The following is a 25,073-nucleotide window of genomic DNA, read 5'->3' as shown; positions in this document are numbered from 1 at the left end:
GAAGTTGAAATTTGCCTTATGATTTCATTGATAAAGATTAGCTGCTCACATAGAAGCTATTAAAGCAAGAGTTCCAAGTGGTGAAGTTGAAATTGGCCTTATGATTTTATTGATAAAGATTAGCTGCTCACATAGAAGCTACTAAAGCAAGAGTTCCAAGTGGTGAAGTTGAAATTGGCCTTATGACTTCATTGATAAAGATTAGCTGCTCACATAGAACTATTAAAGCAAGAGTTCCTAGAGGTGAAGTTGAAATTGGCCTTATGATTTCATTGATAAAGATTAGCTGCTAACTTAGACGTTATTAAAGCAAGAGTTACAAGTGGTGAAGTTGAAATTGGCCTTTCTTTAATTTAACGGCCACGATCACGGGATGGTTGACTGTTAAGGAATGTTTTTCTCATAGATGACAACGGATATGTTTCAAATTTCATAACCCCAATCAAGGCCTCTATATCTTGAATGTCAGCTACCGAATAAGATGTATTACCGGTTTTGCACTTACATAAGCCGTACGACGTATGCCACATATGCTTACTCTTCTGGAGCACATGCGAACACCCCCGAAATTTGGTTGGTTCATGTTGCTTTAGTTTTCTTTGTTGTGTTTTGTATCCTGTTGTTATCTTTTGTTTTTGTGCATGACACTGTCTTGAAATTACCTGCATATGGGATACACATTTCCCGACTCATTCGGTATTAAAGAGCTTGCAGCTGCTACTCAGTCTCTATAAAATGAAGACCTTTGTGACAAATGATCCGCACCAACTTCACAAATAATACATGAAAGTATATATGTAGAGTATAAACAAGTATTCAAACTATATATTAATATAATAAGACGGCCAATGAGAACAGGGAAAAACTGGAGAAAAAAGGTGAAAAGGGATACCGCAAACAAGAACACTCAAACAAAAAACTAAAACAAACATTTTAGTATTTAACGCGGATGGCAATGATTCCTTATAACCTCTACTTTGTGTGTCGGTATATCTATTTGTATTGTGAGTATGTATATATAACATATCACGTTTCCAATATCATTAACGGTACCTTAGATACTGGCAAAATGCATTTGCTATCAAAAGACTTTAATAGATAACGCCGCAATTCAATGGGTTTAAAGTTCTACTTAAATACTTAACTTCTTCAAATCAACTTTCGTATATTTGTATGGGTGTAATCTTAATTGCGCAAATTAGTTTCGGTAGGATATATTTAGTTTTTCAAATTATTTATACAAACGTTCATCACATTAAAGTGTTCACGATTATTTTACACTAGTATGATACCTCCCAAGGTTTCCCCCATAAGTCGTACAAGTGGTTCATGTCATCTAGAATAAACAAAAATTAAAATCTAATTTGATATTTTGATGAGTATAACTATGTTATCTAGGAGCCATGCTGTTGAGATTTCTCTGCTGTTTTTATTTTATAGCAAAACTAGTGTAAATGAATCAGTGGCTATGGTTTTTAGTTTACCGCTTGTATAAATTTTTGCCCCAGTCACCAACCTTAAACAAACAATGTAGCACATTTAATGTTTTAATCTGAGTGATAATGGTTAATTTAATAGAGCTTAATCATTGTTGCTTGTTCATCATTCTATGTCTAAGCGGTATTCTATTGCATTGCATTTAAATTATCTCATTTAAAAAATGTTTAATGAATTTATGTAAAAAACATACATGTAATTTAACATCATTTTAAAATTTGAATAATCCATCATACCTTGATTTTTTTATAACTTGTTTTATGTTCGGATACCTGAAACGTTGCATTTTTATGATATCAGCTCGATTTAAACGAATGGATCATTCACAACAAGCTATAGAAAATAGAAAATTTGATAGGAATAATCACAAGTAAAAGATAACAACTAATGTTTTTCCTATTATGTATTGCTTTTATTTTATTTTAACTTGTTGAACAGTATAAAAAAATATCCCGCATACCTTTCAAACGTATGAACAGGTCAGAGTATAACTGTAAGACAAGGCATTATGTCAAAAACCGTTGAGACATTTGAAGCCTTGTCCGAACCATAATTAAATGATAGTTTCCTACATGGAAAGCTAATAGAGTTCGGGATTTATTTCCAACACCAGAAAATGTAACTCGAGTTGTCTTTCTTTAAGAGTGATACGAGTTAATTTATTCATCTCATCAATACAACTGAGGACGCCAATTTTACTGCAAAACATACACATAAACAATGTTATTCCAAAAACATTTTGTACAAAGTCATGAATATAGCAGTTGTTATCAAATAGACAGTCTCTATGTTGGACTTTGTTTCTGTTTCAATTCAATGTTATGTCTGTTGTTCCGTTGATTTCCTCTTATAGCTGCTATGGTATCCCATGATTTTAATTTTTGACCACGATTTTGTTATTACTTTTGAACAGCGGTATACTACTGTTGCTTTCATTTAGAAAATTAATGTCGTTTCAGTGATTCTCGAGATCGAAATATTTTAAAATACAAACAAAGAAATACCTGAACAAACCAATTGCCCTTGAATAACCAAGTCAAAGTTCTCAATATATTGAAAGCCGCAAGTATATATTTTCAATTTTTTTAATACCACATTACTTTATAAACAAGTTTGAAGCATTTTTACATCATTCGCATGGCGTTGATAAAATCTTTACAAAGGCTTACGGTCCATTCTCCTCCTCTAAATGAACTTGAAAGGAGTGGAACTGAATTGTAAGCCTAGGCTAAGCAAAGATGCGTTACCTGCCATAGCCTCTTGTCTAGCTTTCAAAAAGAGTTTTACGTCCTTCCGTTTTTGTTTGGAATTTGTATCGAATTCTCTAAGTATCGCATGTTGGTTAACTATTGCTGCCTATATATATGGTACGACTAAAACGTTCAACTGCTGTAGTTTTATCAGAAATCAATCTCTAAGAATTTACGTGACTGCATCTGCTTGATAACTGTTCATATATATTCCGACTCGTCGTGGTAAAAATATTCAACAGTAGAATGCCACTGTTCAAAGTTCATCAACTGATTAAGAGAACACAAATCAAGGTTAGTAACTAAGACCGAGAGAAACACATCACCTGTAAGAGTGAAAAAACCACCATAGACACTTTACTGCAACAAAACAACAAATGAGAATATACATAAAAACGGACTATTTGATAACAACTGTCATATTTCTGACTTGGAACAGAACATTTTCGGAAAACAATGTTGGTTTGAACCTGGTTTTATAGCAAACCTCCCGCTTATATATGGAAATGAAGAAAAAAAAACAATATCGATAAAATGATTTATAACCTCAACTTGTAGATAAAAACCTCGCAACACAATGTGTAAGCTTATGTGTCGAAATGCTAAATCCATAAACTAGAAATACAATTCTGTCGATGAGTTGTCCACTCAGACTTGTGCAATAAATAACATCCCTTTTTTTAGTAAATCACTTTGGAAATTTGATAGGAGTATTAGGTATTGACAATTCAACTTTGAAACCCAGTATATCATTCAATGACTCTTACTCGAGATGAACGCAGACAATCAAAGGGCGGTATAGCTTCTTTGAAATTTCAATAATAAATGCAGAACAAGATCTTTCTCTTCTCTATTAGATAACATTTATAAGGTGTTCTTGTAAAAAGAGGTATTGCCGGATCGGTGAAAGTTTCAAGAGACATGTTCCCAAATTATCGATACCAATTCAACAAGCATTAAAACTGAGCAAAATATATTCTGTGAAACTAGAGATTCCAGTGACGGTGTAAATTATAGAAACTGTAGATGTCCAAATCATCAATCAATTAAACGAGAAACATATCCGGGTTACAAAATAAAACATGAATTATCAGAGGTAAACAACGGAGGTAGATCCAATACAGGGAATTTTTCGTGGTGGTAATTACAATATAAAACCGAGAGAAACACATGGACGAGGAACTGCTCATTACCGTCCATGTCGGATAAAAAATCATTTCTGGAACCAAAAGCGAGGGGAGATCGACGGGAATCCTTACTGGCTTAAAAGCGAGAGAAGATTGTCGAATTATTACTGGCACAAAAATGAGAAAATTGTAGGGTGACAAATCACTACTGGCGACAAAAGTGAGGAAAGATTTTTGGGTGAGTTGAGTTTATAGCATCAATCTTATTATAAATGAAGGGGATAGATGACAAAATATAATCTCTTCTGTAGATAACACAATAACTGCAGTCAGTTTAATTCAATTATTTATTGAAGAAAAATTGCCTTTCACAATCAAAATCATTCAATCATTCAAAACATTTATACAAATAAGAACAACAAGGCTGGTGTTGGTCGTCAGTGTGTATATCACAGAAATTGTTTAACAACAAGTCTACTCAAAAATGAATTGTTACAACAACAAAATTTGTTGAGCTAATGTCAATGTTATATTTAATGTTAGTATGAAAATACCGTTTCTTTCATAAACAAATTCTTTAACCATAAGGTTTTCATTTCAACATCACAGTTTGTTAGATTGGTAAGTATGCTAAAAAGAAATAAGCAAAATTGCAAAAATTATTCAGAAATACACCTTGGCCAGTTTGAAATTTTTAATGCATTCCATACAATTACATTTTTTCATAAATAAAATGAATTCGGAGAACATGACAGTCACATATGCCACGCATATATTCAGTGGTTTACAAAGTTTGTAAATTAACATTAAGCATTGACGTGGCCAATCTAACAAACTGTTTCCAATATGGAGTCAAAAATATCCTACATACATCCACACCATACATTCTTCATATAACTAAATGCAGTATTCACAAGTAAAATGCAAATTTACAATTCTGCAATAAATGAAAACGACATTGCATTCCATTTTCTATAACTTATTTGTCATTTAATAACGCTTGAGATCATTAACATCAACATGCAAAATAATAATAAAAAATGATTAAAGAGCAACCTCTCTTTATCTGTAAAAAATAAATTATTTACAAAGCACTTGATGAAAATTGGCACCACTTTAACATGGGTTACAGAAAACAAACACAGAAATGAAGAACTTATTTCATAAGCATTTTCAACTTCAAATTTTCAATTTCATTATCTCGTAGAAAGATTATTCATTTTATATACTTCAATTGTATTTCATTGTTTGTTCATACGAAAACTTTTATACATTTTCTGTTGTTTGAATTTTTACAAACCTTTTGAAGATATAGTTGCTAGAAAAAATTATAATTTTCTTAACCTTGCACGAAAGTATGTTCTGTAACTCTTAGTTCGTAATGGCATAAACTGGACTAGATTTAATATGTTAACATGCCATTGGAGCATACTATTTTGTCTTATCGACTTCGAGATCAAATAATAAAAGCACCTGTTCCGAATCGGACGGTTCGTAATAAGAGACACGTTTTCCTCAAAAGTTCTATAGGTACCATTTAATTCAAAGCATAAAATCTGATGGCAACAACATTGTTAAGGGTAAATTGGAATTTAAGGAGCTTGTACAAGCGTGAAAGCAAAACATGAATACAAAATGTTAAAAGCAATGATTCACATCTATACCAAATTTGATGAAAATGATTTTGGTCCCAAATCATGGTCCCTTATTATGCCTGAAAATTAACGTCTATCACAATGGCCTCTTTTGGCAGTGCTCCTGATGATATTTATCATACAAACAGTCAACATGTATGGCAGTTATATTGTCTTCATCACATGATATAAATGCGCCATCTAGTGACTAGTTATACTCTCTTCGACGAAAATATTTTGATTATGCTTGTTCACTATTTGCCTCTTTCCTGTCTCATGATTGATTTGAAATATATTGCATACGAAAGACAAATGGCAGAGATAACAAGACAGTGAGGTCAAATATATACGCCTTGTAAATAAATCGAAAGATAAAACGTTTTCAAAACAGTCAAAAGTGTCTATCCATTTGAAAGTAGGACATTTGACAATTCAACCAAGGCACTAGGACCATTAGAGGTCCATTTAATCAAAATGGGTACTTGACAAATGACATTAACACAATTAATGCAATATCAGATATGTGATATATTTTTTAACTATCTGCATTGTAATTTCGAAAGACAGTGAGTGATAGTATAGGGAATCAGATATCTGCCCCTTCGATGTCCACAAGATTTTTCAACATAGATTTTGCAAAGACCATCCTTTCTATTATATCATGTTTACATCCGTCTTGAATCAAGTGAACCATACAGTATGTATTAGCATTTCTGTCTTGGTCAATATAGGTCACATAATAGTCATTCTTCACATAACTCATAATGATCTTTGTGTGGTCATCAAAGAAATTCACCTGAAATGAAAACATAACGTAAAATTTTCTGCCAAGCTGACACACATTATACTTCATGAAGTCATGTCTTATTAAATACATACATATAATTTTACAGTATGAAGTACTTGTTTACTTCAAATTTATTAAGTGTTTGAAGTTTCTATTCTTATATAAAACACTTAAAACAATACAAGTGTTGAAGGACACATCTCGGTTGAATATTTTTGTTTTTGTAGTTTAATTTAAATAATAAATCATTATTGACTTGTGTATAGATTTTTTGTCATAATCTGCCTTCGTCATTTTGTGTTATTGAGATAAATTTTAAAATATAACATTATTATTCTTTTAAACTTTTAAATTTTATTGCCTTTGGCAAGTAGCTATTTGATACGTTTTATTTCAAGTGACGTTGTAATTTTTTCACTTGTATGACTCAATGAAGATTTGGTCAAACCACAATATTTGATGTTTACCTGTAATGTTCCGTCACTAAGATACAACACAATAGCCTTGTTCGTTCTGAACCACTTTTTGAGATACGTATGAGCATACCACATGTCATCTGAGTCTTTGGAAAGTTCCACGTTACCACCTTGAATTAAATGTTCATCCATATATCGGGCAAAATACAATAACAACGTTGTCTTTTTCTCTAATTCCTCGGGAACACATTCTATGGTAAATGTGGATAGCTTTCCTGTTATATCATAATACTGTACGGCTCTGTAAATGAATAAAAATGTAATTACGGGGTGAGTGCAAAAGAAAGGATGTTATAGTTCAATTTCACGAGGTAGCATAGGAAAAAAGGATAGAGAAGGGATATTGTCAAAACCTAATCTCGAATATTGACAGAGATGCTGTTTTCTTTTTAGTGCCGCTGTTTTGTATACCCATGTTTGTTCTTTTGATACGAACGACTGTTTTGTTGTTTGATTTGTCGTGTCCGTATATCGTTATTTTGATTTCAGATTTTGATGTCTCCTTCAACAAAACAAAAGTTGGTCTTCAAATCGTCCTATGTTTTGTTTTTGTAAGACTTTTTTTTTTAAAGAGTTCATACATGAAAAAAAATCATTTACATTGCAGGATAGGTTAAACATATCTTCACAAATAGAGTGTGAAGATCATCCAAGTAAAGCATTGCTTAATGGTGCTAAGGTTTCCCTTCATTTCATTTATATTTAATTACGAAATTAGTGTTTTGTACAGCTTAGTTTAATGACTTAACACTAGCGTTTTAAAATATATATTTCTTTGAAGCTTTGGTATTTACAATGCGGGACTATCTCATAAAGTTTATAAAACTATATATAGAAGTGATTACAAATTTTTCAGGTGGTCTGAAGGTTGGTTAATCCTCGGTAAATTAAAGTGTCCCGTTGCGTCAAAATTTCATTAGTATATAATCTTATCGCCCTGAACATCGTTTAGTATTAATCATTACCTAAACAAAAAGGAAACACGCTTGAGATCTTTAATAAAAGAAATAAACAAAAATCTCCTCAGGTACACTTAAAGTTTTCATCAGCTGATTAGCAGACTCTAGACCGATTTATTGATCTTGTTCAGGTGATATAGTTATATCAATGTTATACACAATCACTTGATTATACAATTTATCACCAAGAGATAGGACATACAATACAGTTTACCTGAGGTGATTCCGATCAATCCAGATAAAATAGGTGTAATATATTGAATTGTCATTCGTGACACCTTTTGTGACGCCCATTTTAATCCAAAATGTCTTTGTTTAGTAGCCCCAGTAAAATAGTATAAAATTGATCAGAAAGTAAAATATATCGAATATCAATAATTTAATTCATAAGGCAACTACTTATTCCCTTGTACTAATATTTTTATACGCAGATATTAAACAACTTTTAATTTAAATTCCTATTAAGAAACTGTACAATAGACATCAACAATATGTACATGTTGAAAACTTATTGTGATCAAATTCGCAAATGATATAATTCTTATTTATGAGGTACCCGTTTTAAAAATTCTGGAAACAGGAAGTTAGTTGGTGAGCCATGATTCTGGACCACGTGGTAAAGTATGTAGAAGAAATTGGATGGGACTGGTGACCTCATTCGAAGCGAGGAAAATCCGGCTGACAACAAGTTTCAAGAAGTTTTCATTGTTAGGAAGAAAATTTCGACAAAAAAATCATAAATGACAACTATATGTTATAAAATTGAGAATATTTGAGTCAAAAGACAGAAAATTCACAAATAAACAACTATACGATCTGAGAAATAACCAGATGCTCCGCAGGGCGTAGCTTTATACGACCGCAGAGGTTGAACACTGAACGGTTGGGGCAAGTATGGACACAACATTCAAGCTGGATTCAGCTCTAAATTTGGATTGTGATTTAATAGTTGACACAGCATAGGTTTCTGACACAGAATGAATGTGTTCTAATGAACTTAATTTTTTTTGTTTTCTCTTAGAGCAATTCACTATGCTGTTGAATATTAATCCTCTCAAAAAAATGTTTGAAGAAATTTTCTTTTTATTTATGAAATTTCAAATGAGAAAAATTGAACCCCCTTTCCCTTATTCCAAAACTAATCTCAATTAAAATATTCTAATGGAGTTTGCAACAATAACTACTCATTTAAATACATCATAAAATATTAAGATGTAAAAAAAAACTGCTTGTTATCACTGAATGGTAAAGATTATTTAAATTTATCAGTTGGTAATAAAAAGTGAATATACATTGTATATTGTATTTTTAAAACAAAGATTTAAGTTGATTCAGGACAAAGCAAGATAACGCCAATTAAAAAAAAATTCTTGCAATAAGATATTTCTTGCTTACTATTCTGGACAAAGAAAGATAACTCTAATTTAAAAAAAATTTGCTATTTCACAATATTGTGAAATTAGATATGTCTTGCCATTGCACAATACTGTGCAATTGAAAAGACTTGCTATTGCACAATACTTAATATAATAATTTTAGATCCTGATTTGGACCAACTTGAAAACTGGGCCCATAATCAAAAATCTAAGTACATGTTTAGATTCAGCATATCAAAGAACCCAACCGATTCATTTTTTGTCAAAATCAAACTAAGTTTAATTTTGGACCCTTTGGACCTTAATGTAGACCAATTTGAAAACATGACCAAAAGTTAAGAATCTACATACACAGTTAGATTCGGCATATCAAAGAACCCCAATTATTCAATTTTGATGAAATCAAACAAAGTTTGGCCCCTTTTTCCTAAACTGTTGGTACCAAAACTCCCAAAATCAATACCAACCTTCCTTTAATGGTCATAAACCTTGTGTTTAAATTTCATAGATTTCTATTCACGTATACTAACGTTATGGTGAGAAAACCAAGAAAAATGCTTATTTGGGTCCTTTTTTGGCCCCTAATTCCTAAACTGTTGGGACCTAAACTCCAAAAATCAATACCAATCTTCCTTTTGTGGTCATAAACATTGTATTTAAATTTCATTGATTTCTATTTATTCAACCTGAAGTTATTGTGCAAAAACCAAGAATAATGCTTATTTGGGCCCTTTTTTGGCCCCTAATTCCTAAACTGTTGAAACCAAAACTCCCAAAATCAATCCCAACCTTTCTTTTGTGGTCATTAACCTTGTGTCAAAATTTCATAGATTTCTATTAACTTAAACTAAAGTTATAGTGCGAAAACCAAGAAAATGCTTATTTGGGCCCTTTTTGGCCCCTAATTCCTAAAATGTTGGGACCAAAACTCCCAAAATCAATACCAACCTTCCTTTTATGGTCATAAACCTTGTGTTAAAGTTTCATAAATTTCTATTCACATTTACTAAAGTTAGAGTGCGAAAACTAAAAGTATTCGGACGACGACGACGACGACGACGACGACAACGACGACGACGACGCAGACGACGACGCCAACGTGATAGCAATATACGACGAAATTTTTTTCAAAATTTGCGGTCGTATAAAAAACGTTTACCCAGGAATACCCTCATTTGACCCCTGTGAAATCTACAGGAGTCCACAGCGGCAACTGCACTGGGCAGTTTTCGAGTTTCAAATTAAAAATAAAGTTGAATCTGTTTTCTAACTTTTATTTAATAAATAATTATAATCTTCTCTTCGAAAGCAATACAACTTATAGTTGAATTTTTTTACATGCATATACAATGTATTTGCATGGCTAATTTTACTATAAAACACATGTACATGGTACACGCAATACTAATAATTTCACATATTTTTCAAATGTTCCATGATTATGTGTTGATTGTTCTTCATCATCAAAACCCATCTGCTAATTAGCAGCTAATTTTTTCGATCAACAATCACTGGATGGAATAATGTTTGTCGACTGTACATTATGGTTTCGTAATAAATGTTAAAAAACTTTCAGAAAATGTTTATTTTTTGTTTACATACACATGCATAAATTTAATACTTTCTTCCGTGGTTACTACAGAATTTAAAACAATGTAAGAATAGCTTTATATTCATTTAGAGAAGACCCCTAAACTATTTTCTACAAAAGGAAATTCCAGTAATAAGCCAGGAATATGACTGTTGTTTTCCATTTGTTTAATGTGTTCGATGTGTGTTGTCATTTGTCAAGGAACCTTCCGTTTTAATTTTTCCTTGGTCTTCAGTATTTTTGTTATCTATTTTTTTTAAAAGAAAGGTATACCTCAATGGAAGAAGAACAACATTATCACATCAATATAAAGATGTATAAATATAAAGTTATAAATCAGAGACAGAACACAATTGTGTCCGACCAAATCCTATCACTATAACTGTGATCCACGTCAGCAAAACACTAATAATAACACAAATTATCAAGGTGTAAGGGAATGAAAGGGCATCCACCGAACATTTCACACGTCGGTTTAATTAATATTTAAAAAATATAAAAAGTTGAAAATATTGCTTCTTTTTATATCTCATTGAATGATAACATTGACAATTGCTATAAAGTGTTAAATTGTTTGATATTTAGCTTCCCAGTTGCAACTAAATAGTGTTTTCTTTTTAAATATTTGAAAAGAAATTTACATTGGGTAAATAAACTCGTCATAGATACCAGGAGTTAAAGATTGTATGACCACCAGATGCGTGTTTCGCCTACAAAAGACTCATCTGTGACGCTCGAATAATAAAATGTATAACAGATAAATAAAAGTACGACGTTGAAGAGCAGTGAGGACCAACCAATCCTAAATTTTTTGCCAAATCAAGCTGCGGAAATCTATTCCTGAGGTAGAACGCCTTAGTATTTCAAAAATCGAAGTTTTGTAAGCAGTTAATTTATAATTCCGAGCATATCAATAATAACTCATGGCAACACAGAAGTGCTGACTACTGGGCTGGTGATACCCTCGGGGAATATAAACTGCACCAACTGTGGCATCGATCAAATATCTATCTCAGTAACTGAGTTGAATGTTAATATAAAAACATACCTCCCATCCGGAGACATAACTATTCTAGAGGTGTCATTAAATAGGACACCCATGACATCATTAGATAACTGGAATCCAAAACCATATTTATTGGAATAATCCACCCATTTTGTTACCCAGACAACAGTTGGGTCGTTCAAAGGCATAGGATTAAAGCTTGTATCTGAAAAAAATAATCAATCGTTTATTAAGATAACAAAAATGCAAACTAAAAATATATAAGCATGCATAAGTATTAAGGTTTCTTGTATCCACGATTATTAGGTAATCCTCAATCAATTATATATAACCCTACTATTAAATAACATAACTGTTTTCAAAGGTAAACTGTAAAAAATAGAAAAAAATATTTACCTTTAGGCATATGTTCTAAACATGTATTGAGTACATCAAGTAAAGTTGAAGCACATCTTGGCTTAGGTGATGTACCTCTGGAGTATGGAGGAGACTCTGATGTACCTCTAGAGTATGGAGGAGAATCCGACCTTTCTAATTCTCTAATGGGAGATTTGATTGCAGGAAAAGCAGCCGGAGATGTCATTCGCACAACCTATAAAACAAATCATTACTTGTTTTCAGACGAAAAGAAAAGCATCATCTATTTATTGTTTTATCATTTATTCACTTTATTAATTTAATTGAATTTCTAAAGGGATTCCTGTATTTAGAGATCTTGAAATTGTCATTAATAAACCAAAATATCTTTAATATGGTATTTCATTGGTGAAAAAAATAAGGCAACAGTAGTATACCGGTGTTCAAAAGTCATAAGTCAATTGAGAAAAAAAAAAATCCGGATTACAATCCAAACCCGATGGAAACACATCAACTATAGGAGTAAAACAAAGGATTGGTAAACGCTTGTGCTGCCTTTATGGTGATTAACTGTCACTGGTACAGCATGAAACGAAATATTTCTTTTTAAAAAGCTGTGTTTATAGAAATTTGTATTACTTACATCAACTTTGTCAGGTTTGAGATGATCTTGTTTTGGTTGGATTTCTATTTTTCGCATTGATGATGTTATTCTGTCTACTTGGTCTTGTTTAGAGTCAGACACAGCGTATGACTTTGGTCTGAAATAAGAAGATGTTATCAATGTAAATAACACTTTATATAATCGTAAATGTGAAGCACTAAAAGGAGTTAAAGGGCTTAATATTTTTTTTGATAAGACCTTTCAGGCTTCGTATATCTTTCGGAATCATATACAACTTTATTGGAATTAATACTTTGTAGTGTCGTTTTGAAAATAAAAAAGTCATCTACATTACTAAAATAGTTTATCTTCAGAGAATGTGTTTCAAGCAAAACAAACAGTAAAATCACCGTATGAAATTCTCTTTTAAGAAAGGTCATGAAAGCGAAGGACAAAAAAACAATATAAGAAACGAAAAATGGGAACTAAGCTTAAAACAATTGTTTATACATTGAAATATATTGTGTAATCGAAAGTCTGCGTAAATATTCAAAACTCATAGTGTTTGATCATCTACTTCAAACACTGCGATAAATTTTAATAAAGACTATTTAAATGGTATATATTACTTATATAGGATTAATCTGGACACAGTAAGCCCGTGTAAAGTTCCGAGATTTACTTTGTATTTAGAGTTCATAGACGTTTACATATGTTACACCCAATAATCTGATTATATATTCATTGTACATAAGACAGGCTATAGGTGTGGTTCCATATTAAGTTTTAAGAAAAATATAGCTTTATATTTAGCCTAGTCGTCAGTAAGAATGAGTCCTATTGGCTTTTACTTTGTGTTGTAGCTTATTACATTTACAATTTATGTTCATAATAGGATGTTCATGTTACGAAAATAGAATAAAAAATTAATTTGAGACAAAACTGAAATCACGATTTATTTTGATTATGATCCAAATTATATTAAATATAGTATAATTTTTGTCGTCTTAAGGTTATTTTGTTCATGACTTTTGACTTGACACGTGTGTTTAGACTAAATAGAGGACACTCGAGGGCATGATTATAAGAATATTGGTCAAAAGACACGTACAAGCCTTAAAAAAATAACGAAGAAACGTGAACCTGACCTTAGTTTGTCCAGCAGGTAAACAAATGCAAGTCTTGTGAGACATAAATAAGCTTCATGCAGTATTAATGCTTTTTTGTTTGGAATTTGGGATCCTCAATGCTCTTCAACTTTAAACGCGCGTCTGGCGTACTAAATTATTATCCTGGTACCTTTGATAACTATTATGGACATTTCCCCAAACGATCTGATGACGTTTATATATCAATTTTGAGTGAGATATAAAGTTATAGTTAACATATGACCAATTCTACAACTTTTTTATTTCAATAATAGTCGTGGAAAAGATACGAATATTGAATTATGACCAGGTCAAAATAAAATCAATTAAGTACTTTAAATATAGCTTCTATGAATAAACTGGTTTATACTAAGTATATATGCAAATATCAAATATTTATCATATTAATAATCATATATCGTTAGTTGTTTGTTCTTGTATACATGTAGTTTGTTTGTATAATACATTCCATATAATATCATCACAAACTTAAGTCGGATACAATCGCTTTACCTCAGCTTTAAATTTAATAGCCCTGAAATTCAAATGGGAGAATGTAACAACTTTCCAGATAATAGTAAACATATGTATACAGAACGTTGAAAAACGTCGAAAAAAAACCTGCAAGGTACAATTCTGTTAAAGTCGCTTCAAACGATCCACTCGATTTGACAATTAGTCCATACAGTTTCGAAAAAAAACTGCTGATTAAGCAAACCCAACAACACACAAACACTTGTATAATCGTCATTTCTGCGGTCCGATGTTCTAGATAGGACGCAACTGTACATTTAGAAAATCCAAAAAAAAAGTGACATTATATGTATTGAAGCTTAACTGAGACTACTCACAAAGGCCATACGGTATTTAGTATTAACATGTACTGCTTACTTTAAAGGAAGACTATATAAAAGACGTTATTTGCATGTTTTAATGAAATAACTGTACATATGAAGATCTTTGTATCAAAGTTTTACAACTATGCGATTGACTCTTACTTACATATCTTTACTACAAAATGAATTGAACTCATCCACGTACCTTGGGAGTCTGGCATAAACTGGAAATTTTGGTGCATTTGTACAGCATGTTGATGGCAAAGATTTTGGCATGAAACCGGAAGTAAAGAAATCATCTGAGAGTAATTCCTCTACTGTAGGACGTTGGTCAGGATCATGACGCAGACATTTTTGGATGAAAGATTTGGCACCTTGAGACACTGTTTGTGGAATAGAATAATTGTTGCTGGTTATACGGACGTAAGTTTCCTTTAAGGTACTTGTTTCAAATGGCGGTCGACCAAGAAGAAGTGCATACCTGTAAAACGAGATAATTTCGTTTACTAGCTATTGTTAAATTAAACTTAAAAGTTTAAAAAAAAAAACGGTTATGTTTGAAATATAATTTAAGCATTCTTATTACATCATTAAACTTTACAAAAGTTGATTTTTTTAATATAAAATAAAGGCAGTTTTAGTTTTGTTGTTTCTATATAATAAATAATGTCATCAAAAATAATATATGTTGTATAAAAGTGCATCTTTAACACTTACGTGACACAGCCTAAAGCCCAAACGTCTGCTTCAAAGCTGTGACCTCTCTTTTGAAGTACTTCCGGGGCAATATAATTGGGCGTACCACAGACAGTCCTGTAGGCATAAAACAACATTTAGATAATATTTTTTTACTTTTTTAAAAGTCCCAAATTACAAATTTGGAATTCTTAACAGTTTAAAGTGAAGAATGACATGTGAAACCACTGAAAACCAAGTTATTTATATTTCCCAAACAGCAACAAGATCATTGAATGATATTACTTAAAGCAATTCAGTTTAAACTTTATTCATTGTAATGGATACCATTAACATTTGTAAGTTAGTTCTACTGGTATAAACGTACATTTTCTTTTCTCCTTCATATCCAATCCTTGTAGCCAGACCAAAATCGGCAATCTTTAATTCCATTTGATCATTCAATAGCATGTTACCAAGCTTTAAGTCACGATGGATAATGTTCTGATTATGTACATATTTCACAGCTTCGACCAACTGCTTTAAATGGCATCTAACTTCGGGTTCTGTTAAAACTTTTCGTTGTTTTAGCATATGAACAAGAGACTGAAAATAAAACAAGTTTACATTTAAAGTTTTTTTTATTTAAATTCAATTTAATATAGTTTATTTTTTCTATCCGTTAAATGATTTTATGGTTGTCTTTATTGAATATTTGTTTTGACTGCAACACTCGTACATTACTGTCATTCCTTATATACCATAGAAACACATACGATTTTTCGTTAATGGGAAATAAATTATCAATTGCATATTTTAACATAGGTTATTTGAAAACAGTTACATTATAAATAATAAATAATAGTCATTTGAATACAGCCGGAACACAAGTAATAAGTTTTCCACCATTGTATGTGTGAAATCAGGTGGTTTTAACTGATTCACAATTTGTTTGATGGCGTTCTCAGTTTGGTAGCCGTCATTATTCTCACATAAACAACAAAACAAAGGTCACGGAAACAAACGTTTATTGTATAATATCTCATATATGTTAAACTTGATCAATTTACTTCAAAAAGGATTTAACCAGTTAATGTATTGAAATCCGATTTAATAGTCTTTCACCTGTCATCTTATGACCATTGAACAGGGGTACTTCATCCGAACGTTTTAGGCTTTTAATCTATGCTCAGTCAGATCCACTCAAATCTTTTAAAGGGCAATAACTATAAAGATTTCAAACATGATGACTAAATATCGTCTTTATTCAGATTTAATCATACCAATTATTTTATCTGTATAGGTATATCTCTGTAGATGGATTTATTATCCTAACAACAAAATAGATTCGGTACAAATATGTAAAAGATAAGTCTTCGCGAATGTACATCGGGTCTATTAACTTTATGAAGACAATGGAACTATTAATCAGCTGTAAGCACCAAGTTGTATGATCGCTCACCAGTACAATGGTAATGTCAGCAAGTTCAAACTAAGGACATTGTGAAGTTTCCAATATTTCTGTACAATCTTGTCATTTTGTTGACAAAATAGAAATAAAAATCTCACCTTTCGCGGACAGTTTTCCAATACAATATAAACATTTTCATCGTCTTCAAAATAACTATGGAATTCTACAACATGTTTGTGTTTGAGGTCCCTGTGTAGTTCTACCTCTCTTACGATCTGCAAAAAAAACATGTAAAAATGAGGCAAGTATATATAAAAAAAAAGTCATTGATATATTTTGAATTTTTCTTCGAGTTTCATGCAAAATGACTTATTAGAAAGCTCAAACTGAACTGAAATGAAGTTAAAAAATAAAAAATAAGCAATTTTATTAGTAAAAAATCCAAACAATCGGATTGTTACTAAATACAAAATGAACATGTCAATGGGTTAACTCACTGAGATGATAAGTTTTTATATTAAACACAAAACCATGAATTTAAAAATCAATTGACTAAGCGACTTTGCAATACATTTTGTGACATTAAAATAATGTTCTGCTAGGTACCTATCGTCTCTATAAAAGCAACATTTGTTTCCCGAACACTCCAAAGAAGAACGTGTTAAGCATTCTTTCATTGAAGGCAAGGAATAATTATCATCGGATTTTTATTACTTTCCGAGAGGGAAAGATAGCTGATAGCTATCTGATTAGACAGCTACCCAATAAAGGTTCAAACATTATCTGTACTAAATTTAATCTTTATAGGAAAATAATACCTCTGATACTACCAAAAATAAAATTGGTTGAGGAAATGATAGCAGTGATAAGCAGAATTTAATCAGTCTCTAGTTAAGATTTCATTACTGGCTTTCGCCTGGTTAAATTACAGCTACTGTAACAATTACGAGCCAGGTTTACCAGGTAACAATTGTTTTTTCCGTTAATAACACTTTATAAATCGGTTTTTCTGTGGGTTTTTTGTTCGGTATTGGCTGACATATAAATGCTTAGCTATTCAATAGAAATCGGATATTTTGCTTTGTTTGTATAAAGTTATAAATATATAGAAATTGATGTATTGCTTTACACTTATAATTGTTTTTATTCAATTATGATAATTTTGATGCATTAAATCAAAAGAAATGCGTAACCAGAGACATAAACAACATATAACACCCAGTAATATTTAAACAAAATATGACAGTTATTATTTTTTAATGCGCAAGGTTTTTAACAATAACTGAACTGATATTAACAAAATATAACATGAGTTTCCTTCTTTCATTAAAAGACAATAAATAATTTATCAAATTTCTAACATTTATTACGTTACAATATCATCTGTAACTAAAATCTTGTCCTTTTAAGTCATACATGTCATTTCACTTAATTGGTCAAAATTAACGCCTCCTCTCGAGGCCATGGATCCAAAATTCATTGAAAATTCCATCAATAGGAAATACAATTATTTATAACGTACTCGATGAAATAAGAGATATGCTAAATGAACAAAGAAATAAACTGCCAAACAACCAAAAAAGGTGGCTCCGTTACTTGGTTAATATTTAAATGTCCATTTAAACTGGTGACAAATTTTGTTGATTTTAATGAAGAGGTTTGTACTAATAGGTTTAAGTCAAAGAAAGTGTATTAAATATGTTTGACAATTTGATAAGTTCCCACGGTTCTTCTTCGGTGCATATTTTGTCTACGTCATGCATAAACAATATTTTATAAGTATAATCTAACAGGTTAATGTATTTGTTATCATGTTTTATACATTTTCTTACGTTATTTAAAAGGGGAAGTTGTGGTTTCTGTTTACAGTTCATTCGTTTCCTTTAAAAAGGGGTTGGTGAGCCAAATCGAGAACACCCGTCTTTTTGTTTTTATTATGAGAAGTCCATATATGACTATTTTATCTTAAACGAACTTACTTGTCATACTGAACGACAAGAAAAACATCAATCTCAAGGAAATTTTAAATTTGCATAAATTGTATTTAACTAAATTAGCAAGCTTTGAAACACCATTTTAATCGACATCGCTTCACTATAGTTTATACTATAAAAAATAAATGAACAGACTTAAAATGAAAAAGAGATGACAGCATACAGATTTAGGGGAGTATAATCGTTTCGTCGTCTGCAAGCCAGACACTTTTTTTTTAAGTTGACCTTGTAGAAAAGTGCAGTATCGGCTTGTATATAATATGATTATATTTTAATACATTTATAAATATTCTACCACACATATTTATTTGTAATGAGATTTTATGTGAATCCATATCTTCAGAAATAATAAACATACAACAAAAGAAAAATCTATAAATTTCTAGCTTAGATTGAAGCGTAAAAAATTGAAGCACATCTGTTGTGGGTCGTCTATATATTAATATGACAAATTTGTAAATGTTTTATCACCTCTCATGTTACCTATCCCTACGAGGTGTCACGCATGGTCTCTGGACTACATCGGGAAAAACAGTCCCAATGTAATGTGGTTTGAGTAGATGAATATATTATAAGGATGAGAAGAAGTAAAAAGACATATCAGGATCATAGAGGGCAGAAGATTCATCACATTACCATCAAACTGTTGATGTTCAAGGCACCATTCAGTGTCATGGAAAGGGAAGGATTAGACTCTTGTTCTATACAGGAATTGGGTCATGGGCAACCTATCCTTCTAGTACACTGAATTGACACTTTTAAATATCGATCAAACTTATGCACTATGATAAGAGATAAGATATTTTATTTTCCAATTATGGGCCCCAAAGGGCATAAACATCACAACATCAATAATTTTGTTCATAATACAATACAAACAATGAGATAAAAAAAAAAAAAAGTTAAACGAGAACTATTTAAGTTCTTAAAGAATACGTAGATAAAGAATCTATAGTATGGTTTTTTTTTAATACTAATGCATTTTATTGCAAGTGTGGTTGCATTTATGTATTTTTAACAAAACTGTAAACTATATGGAAAAAGAAACAGTAGTTAACTCAAATGATTTGATCTATGGGTCAGCGAAATGCATACTAGCATTATGTATATATTGTACAACAGTTTCAACCTATATTTAATCATACATTTTCAATTTTTCAACAATTCAGAAGTATATGTTTTTACTGTAAAAGCATTCAACTGCTACATGACTATTGTATATAGGACAGAGCAAATAATAATAGTCTTTAAGGTATTTTAACGGAAATCAATTCTACATTTTTAAGTTTTTGTTTCCTTGTTCGCTCGAATACTTTAAAACTGTAAAATAAATGTTTGAGAACTGTCAAACAAATTTTGTGTTGACTTAAACTATGAGTATAAAGAGATGACGGAGATATAAATAAGGCAGCACCCCAACAAATAGACATCTATGTCAACCTATAGTCTCCCAAAGGAACTTATATCTAAAGCATTCGGTTGTATTGGTAGTAAGTCGCCCCAAGTCTAGACAATTCGTCATTAAATTTATGAAACTATGACATAAACAATAATTCCTCCAAAACACAAACATCAAGATACAACCCAAAAAATAACCCACTGAAAACCCCAGGTTTCTGACTCTAAATAGTTTGAAAACGCGGTTAATGATGAACGGCAAACTTTTGATATCAAAACAATTTACAAATCACTGTAATAGTTTCAGCTGACAAATTAAAATTTAATGGATAATACAGTTGACAAATCAAGGCTTCTGGGCTTTAGACGAATATAAAAGCACTTAAAGAATGCGTTCATCATAGCATGCTGAGTTAGCTTTGACAACATGAACAAAGAAGATAGAAGTCTGAACTCCACAAAGAATAAAGAATTTATCGCCTCGACCTCACATTAAGTTTGTCATCCCACTTTGGGTCAATATATTTTAATGATATGTTGATAAGTATTTCAAATAAATAGATAAATCACACATCTACATATCAAACAAAAATCACTCGACTAAGCTGAAAATTTTAACTGCCTTTGTCTGACTATTTTCTCAATTTGTACAGGATATTTTTAATGCATTGCATGTAAAGGCATGCTTTAATGAGGGGGTTTGTGTATTACTTGACAATAGGAACAAAGACTATGGGGTTTACCTGACGGAAGAAATACCTACATACCTAAAATACCTATCTTTTACCTTTATCAATAACTCTGTTTGATCTGATCTTTACACATGTGCAGGTTCTTATTATTGCTGTATATATTAATAACATGCATAGTCAATGAAATCAGTTAATTATCCTGGCACAGGTATCTATTACCTACATGTATACAGAGACAAGGCCACATCTGTGTCATCTAAAGAACTTTCATGTAAACAGATGGTAAAAAGTAGGTCTGGGAAAATAACATATCAAGTTTGCTTGATTATATCACTGAAACATGCAGCTGATAAAATTTTACAAGAAAACGAGATTTTTTGCTGAATACTTCTTTTTTATACTTGATGTACATTTGTGTCCCTGTCATGTCCATTTTTCCTATCACTTCTCGAATCCATCTGACCGCAATTATCGACTGACGTATTTCTACTTAAACAGTATTTGAATGGTGACACAATTCTACCTCAATTCAACGATTAAAAGTAATTTTTTTTTCAAATTTGGTTTATAATCCACAATGTTTCTTCTTAAGTGTGGGAATATTGTAGCGTACCAAAGCTGTTCTTTATGCAACTAACTAGAATCATGTGGTTGCACTTTTGGAGCAGCTAGGATTTCCGGTGCCATAACTGATTTAATACTGAAGTTTGTTGGTACCTACCTTTTGTCTTTGGTGAGGTTTAGCTATTCTAGTTTTGGCTATTATTTTCCCTGCATATATTTTATTGCTGTTTAAGTCTAAAAGTTCGTAACAGCGAGCAAAACCACCCTGAAAGTTAAAATAAAGAGATATAAAATAAACAGGAACAACAATATTTCATTTTTTTTGTTTTATAGACAAATACTTCAGTACAGCTACTTAGTTAGTTGCTCATTAAACTGGCATACAAATTACTAGTATCAAATTCAGAATGTACTGTTGTTTTCAGTTTCGTACTCAGAATTTGCACCATTTCTTGAAATACCCTTTCATTAAGTATCTAAATTTACCGTTATCAAAAGACATCGTTGAAATCTGCCGTAACCAATGCACTTTTTGTGTAATTTGTATAATTAAAGTAAGAAATGTGATTACTTTAAGATTAGATCAAAAATCTTGTACTTTAACAATTAGCCATCAGACATTGTTGTCATGTTTGAATGCATGTTATAAGTAGTAGATGTACTAATGGTTTATGATCAAAGGACTAAATGTATGTACAAAGCATTAAAATATATAGTCCAGAAATCATAGTTCAGCTACCCAGACACATAAAAAAACTATAATTTGTCTAGTAACACCATCCGATTATACTTCTTTCTCAAGATTATTTTTCAAGATTATTTGAAGTTAATCGATGTGTTTAAGGGAGTGTAAACATTCATATTTAGTGGAATTTTTATTGGCAAGATATACTGAATTTCATAAGAAATAATATTATTAATCATAACTTAGTGAACTTTGATATGTGTAGGATAATCAGCTCAGCTAATAGTTTAAAAAAAATATGGACAGCGATTAAGACTTAGAAGCTAAAGTTCGCCATTTTATCTATATAGCCTATTTTTTAAACCTGTATAATTTTAAACTGTTTACCAAATTACAATTTTAAAGTCATTTTAGCGCAGCTCAAAGTCAAAACTACTGATATTACATCCTGTGTTCTTCCATCATAAATCTTCTCTTAGTTTATTATTGTTATTTTTTGCGACTTATTTTATGAATGAAAATTTTCCCACAGACAACCTTATTACAGACAAAGAAATTCAAGCAGATTCCTGTGGTGCATACTTTTCTGTATAATTCTCAAAACACATGTTTTTTTTAGATTTTGACCTAGTTTTTCCTGAATATGATAAGATGGTTGATAAATCTAACGTAAATGATAAAAGATAACTGTATGTGTGTGAAACATAAAGATAAAACGAAACAAAAACATAACCTCGTACTTCAACGAATCAAATCAACAAAACTACATATTCTACAGGCATCACACTATTCACAGTGGATACGTTAAAACTTATTGGAGCTAAACGCGCGCTTGTATTGCTGTTCATCATCTAAATGATTGTTAAAATAGTTACAATACTCATAATACAATTAGATTAAGCCAATATCTGCATTTTACAGCGGGCAATATGCTTGTCTGAAAATACTTACAAGTATCAACAAATGAGTGGAAAGGCCCTACATTGGGTATCGTCATAAATTCATTGACTTGAATAAGTAAGCTGAAGCATATTCTTTAGATAATCTTTGGATTTATTTTTTAAATGTTTTCTTGGGATTTTAACGAAAACTTAACTATTTTGTTTGGTCTTAAATATGTTGTATGTGCACATTCTTACTAATTGACAGAATTTTTATCAACATAATTTACATTTGTTACACTAAAACCAAATACTTTTGTCATAAATTATCAAACATTCCCACTGGTAAATTTCGGGCTATAGTACTAAATGTTTTAATTGTGTATAAAATGTATGCCTTTCCTGTGCGAAACTAGCATGTCGTAAAATGTTTTTTGACAGAATATCCTTCAATACTATCCATCTAAAGAAATGCCACATAATTTGTATAATTAAGTATTCAAAATCTTTAAGAAAAACACGTGTTTCAAAGTATGAACAAAGGAATCGTCTGCGAAAATAACACGATTAAATTGTGTTTTACTTTAATTCCCTTAATCTATCAACATTTTAAACAACTTATTGAAAGCCAAAACTGAAAGCAGGCCCCAGGACAAAGACGGTTAAGTCGAACAAAATATTAATTATTTCTTAATTAATTTTCAGAGTTAACATTCCAGAAATGTTATGACGATGTTGTATGTGCTAAAACTGTACAATATACTTTAAAAGGCCTAAGTAATCTTTGCATTGGGTTTTTAATGTGGACAGTTAATGGAATTGATAATAATGTTTAATAATGAAGTCACTTTATCCGATCATCAAGCATAATCTCCCCTAATAAGCGATGATGTTCATATATCAGTTTAAGAGTGTCAAATTTCTAAATCTCAGCTGTGTACGTCTCTGTTTGAAAACTTGTGTGATCAGCATTTAGAAAATTGAAGTGAAGTTCGAGTACCCTTTATAGTACAATTAACATGTAAGATTGCTCTATATAAGAAAGGTCTAACAGATAAAGACTATCGTCGCATTTATCTCAATAAATCGAATTTATGCATGCATTCTGATAGTTATAGGACCATAAAAAGCAGGTGTCCCACTTGATACACCGAATTGGGAAGGCTGAAATAAACAATCCGTTATCAGAAGCCTCTTAGGTTTCGTTCGATATTCGAGATAATTTTTATCATCGCTTTCTCACTCTGCCATAAAATCAGAGAAACCAGAAGTTGATAACAGATAATCAAAGAAAATCTCCACTAAGTAAAGTATTTGATTCATCTTTATAGTCACTTGTGATGAGGAGTAATGAAAAACGACGAGCTTGCAGATCTTTAAATGAAAATACATATCTAACATTTTTTTTAATTATTCTAATATTCAATCAAGAAGCAAGATTTAACCTGAGATGTCAAAGCAATCAACTGTCACTAAATAAACTAATGTTGTCCTCAAAACCCTGAGCTAACTTGTAAGTCTTTTTGTGGAATAAAGTTTCACAAAACATATATTATCATGATTATTGCAATAGCACGCAATCGTTCAAAATCAAACTTTTCATCTATGAAATTTAAAACTAGTAATCAAAATCATTTATTTGGTTCTTGTTGGACAATTTACTGATGAATATCAAGAGAAAAAGACGGGGTTAATTACATGTGTATTGGTTTTGGCGAACACCGACGTAGTTTAAAAGACATATTTAATTTTTTGGTATGTAAACATAAATAACACGCCTGGTAAACCATCTAATCTCAACCAAAATGTTGAGACGGAAAAAAATATTCTGGCACTTCCTGTTGAGTCTTTCTGGTTCAAAATATTCATAATATACATAGGGTAGGTCGACTTTTCGTCAAAATACTGAAAATCGATGACTTTTTTGTAAAATAGGAGAATGTCATGCCATAGATAATTGAATTAGGATTTGTTTCGTGTATAACACGGACCAATATGATTTCAAATGACATCGGAATGACTTTTCTCCTGCAGGTAAATGTGGCCAGTGCACTCAGCTATTGACAAAATGACAGTGAAATCATTGATAAAACTTACGTATATATCAGTAAATTAGTATTTTTCT

General features: G+C 31.2%; 1 protein-coding gene across 1 annotated transcript in view; it reads right to left on the bottom strand.

The window, feature by feature from the left end:
- Positions 1-4,207: 4,207 nt before the first annotated feature.
- The window catches only part of LOC134694021 (serine/threonine-protein kinase PLK1-like), a 29,423-nt gene continuing 8,557 nt past the window's right edge, over positions 4,208-25,073 (bottom strand). Inside the window, exons 3-12 of the mRNA XM_063555025.1 lie at positions 21,540-21,647; positions 16,893-17,009; positions 15,712-15,929; positions 15,366-15,461; positions 14,854-15,129; positions 12,704-12,821; positions 12,100-12,295; positions 11,746-11,908; positions 6,763-7,012; positions 4,208-6,304 (exon numbers count right to left, since the gene is read on the bottom strand). Coding sequence (XP_063411095.1) covers positions 6,095-6,304; positions 6,763-7,012; positions 11,746-11,908; positions 12,100-12,295; positions 12,704-12,821; positions 14,854-15,129; positions 15,366-15,461; positions 15,712-15,929; positions 16,893-17,009; positions 21,540-21,647 — 1,752 coding nt within the window. The 3' untranslated portion in view covers positions 4,208-6,094. The remainder of the gene's footprint in view (positions 6,305-6,762; positions 7,013-11,745; positions 11,909-12,099; positions 12,296-12,703; positions 12,822-14,853; positions 15,130-15,365; positions 15,462-15,711; positions 15,930-16,892; positions 17,010-21,539; positions 21,648-25,073) is intronic.

This window comes from Mytilus trossulus, chromosome 1 (genome assembly GCF_036588685.1).
Source record: "Mytilus trossulus isolate FHL-02 chromosome 1, PNRI_Mtr1.1.1.hap1, whole genome shotgun sequence".
NCBI classification, from domain to species: Eukaryota; Metazoa; Mollusca; class Bivalvia; order Mytilida; family Mytilidae; genus Mytilus; species Mytilus trossulus.
This window is presented reverse-complemented; position numbering and strand designations above follow the sequence as displayed.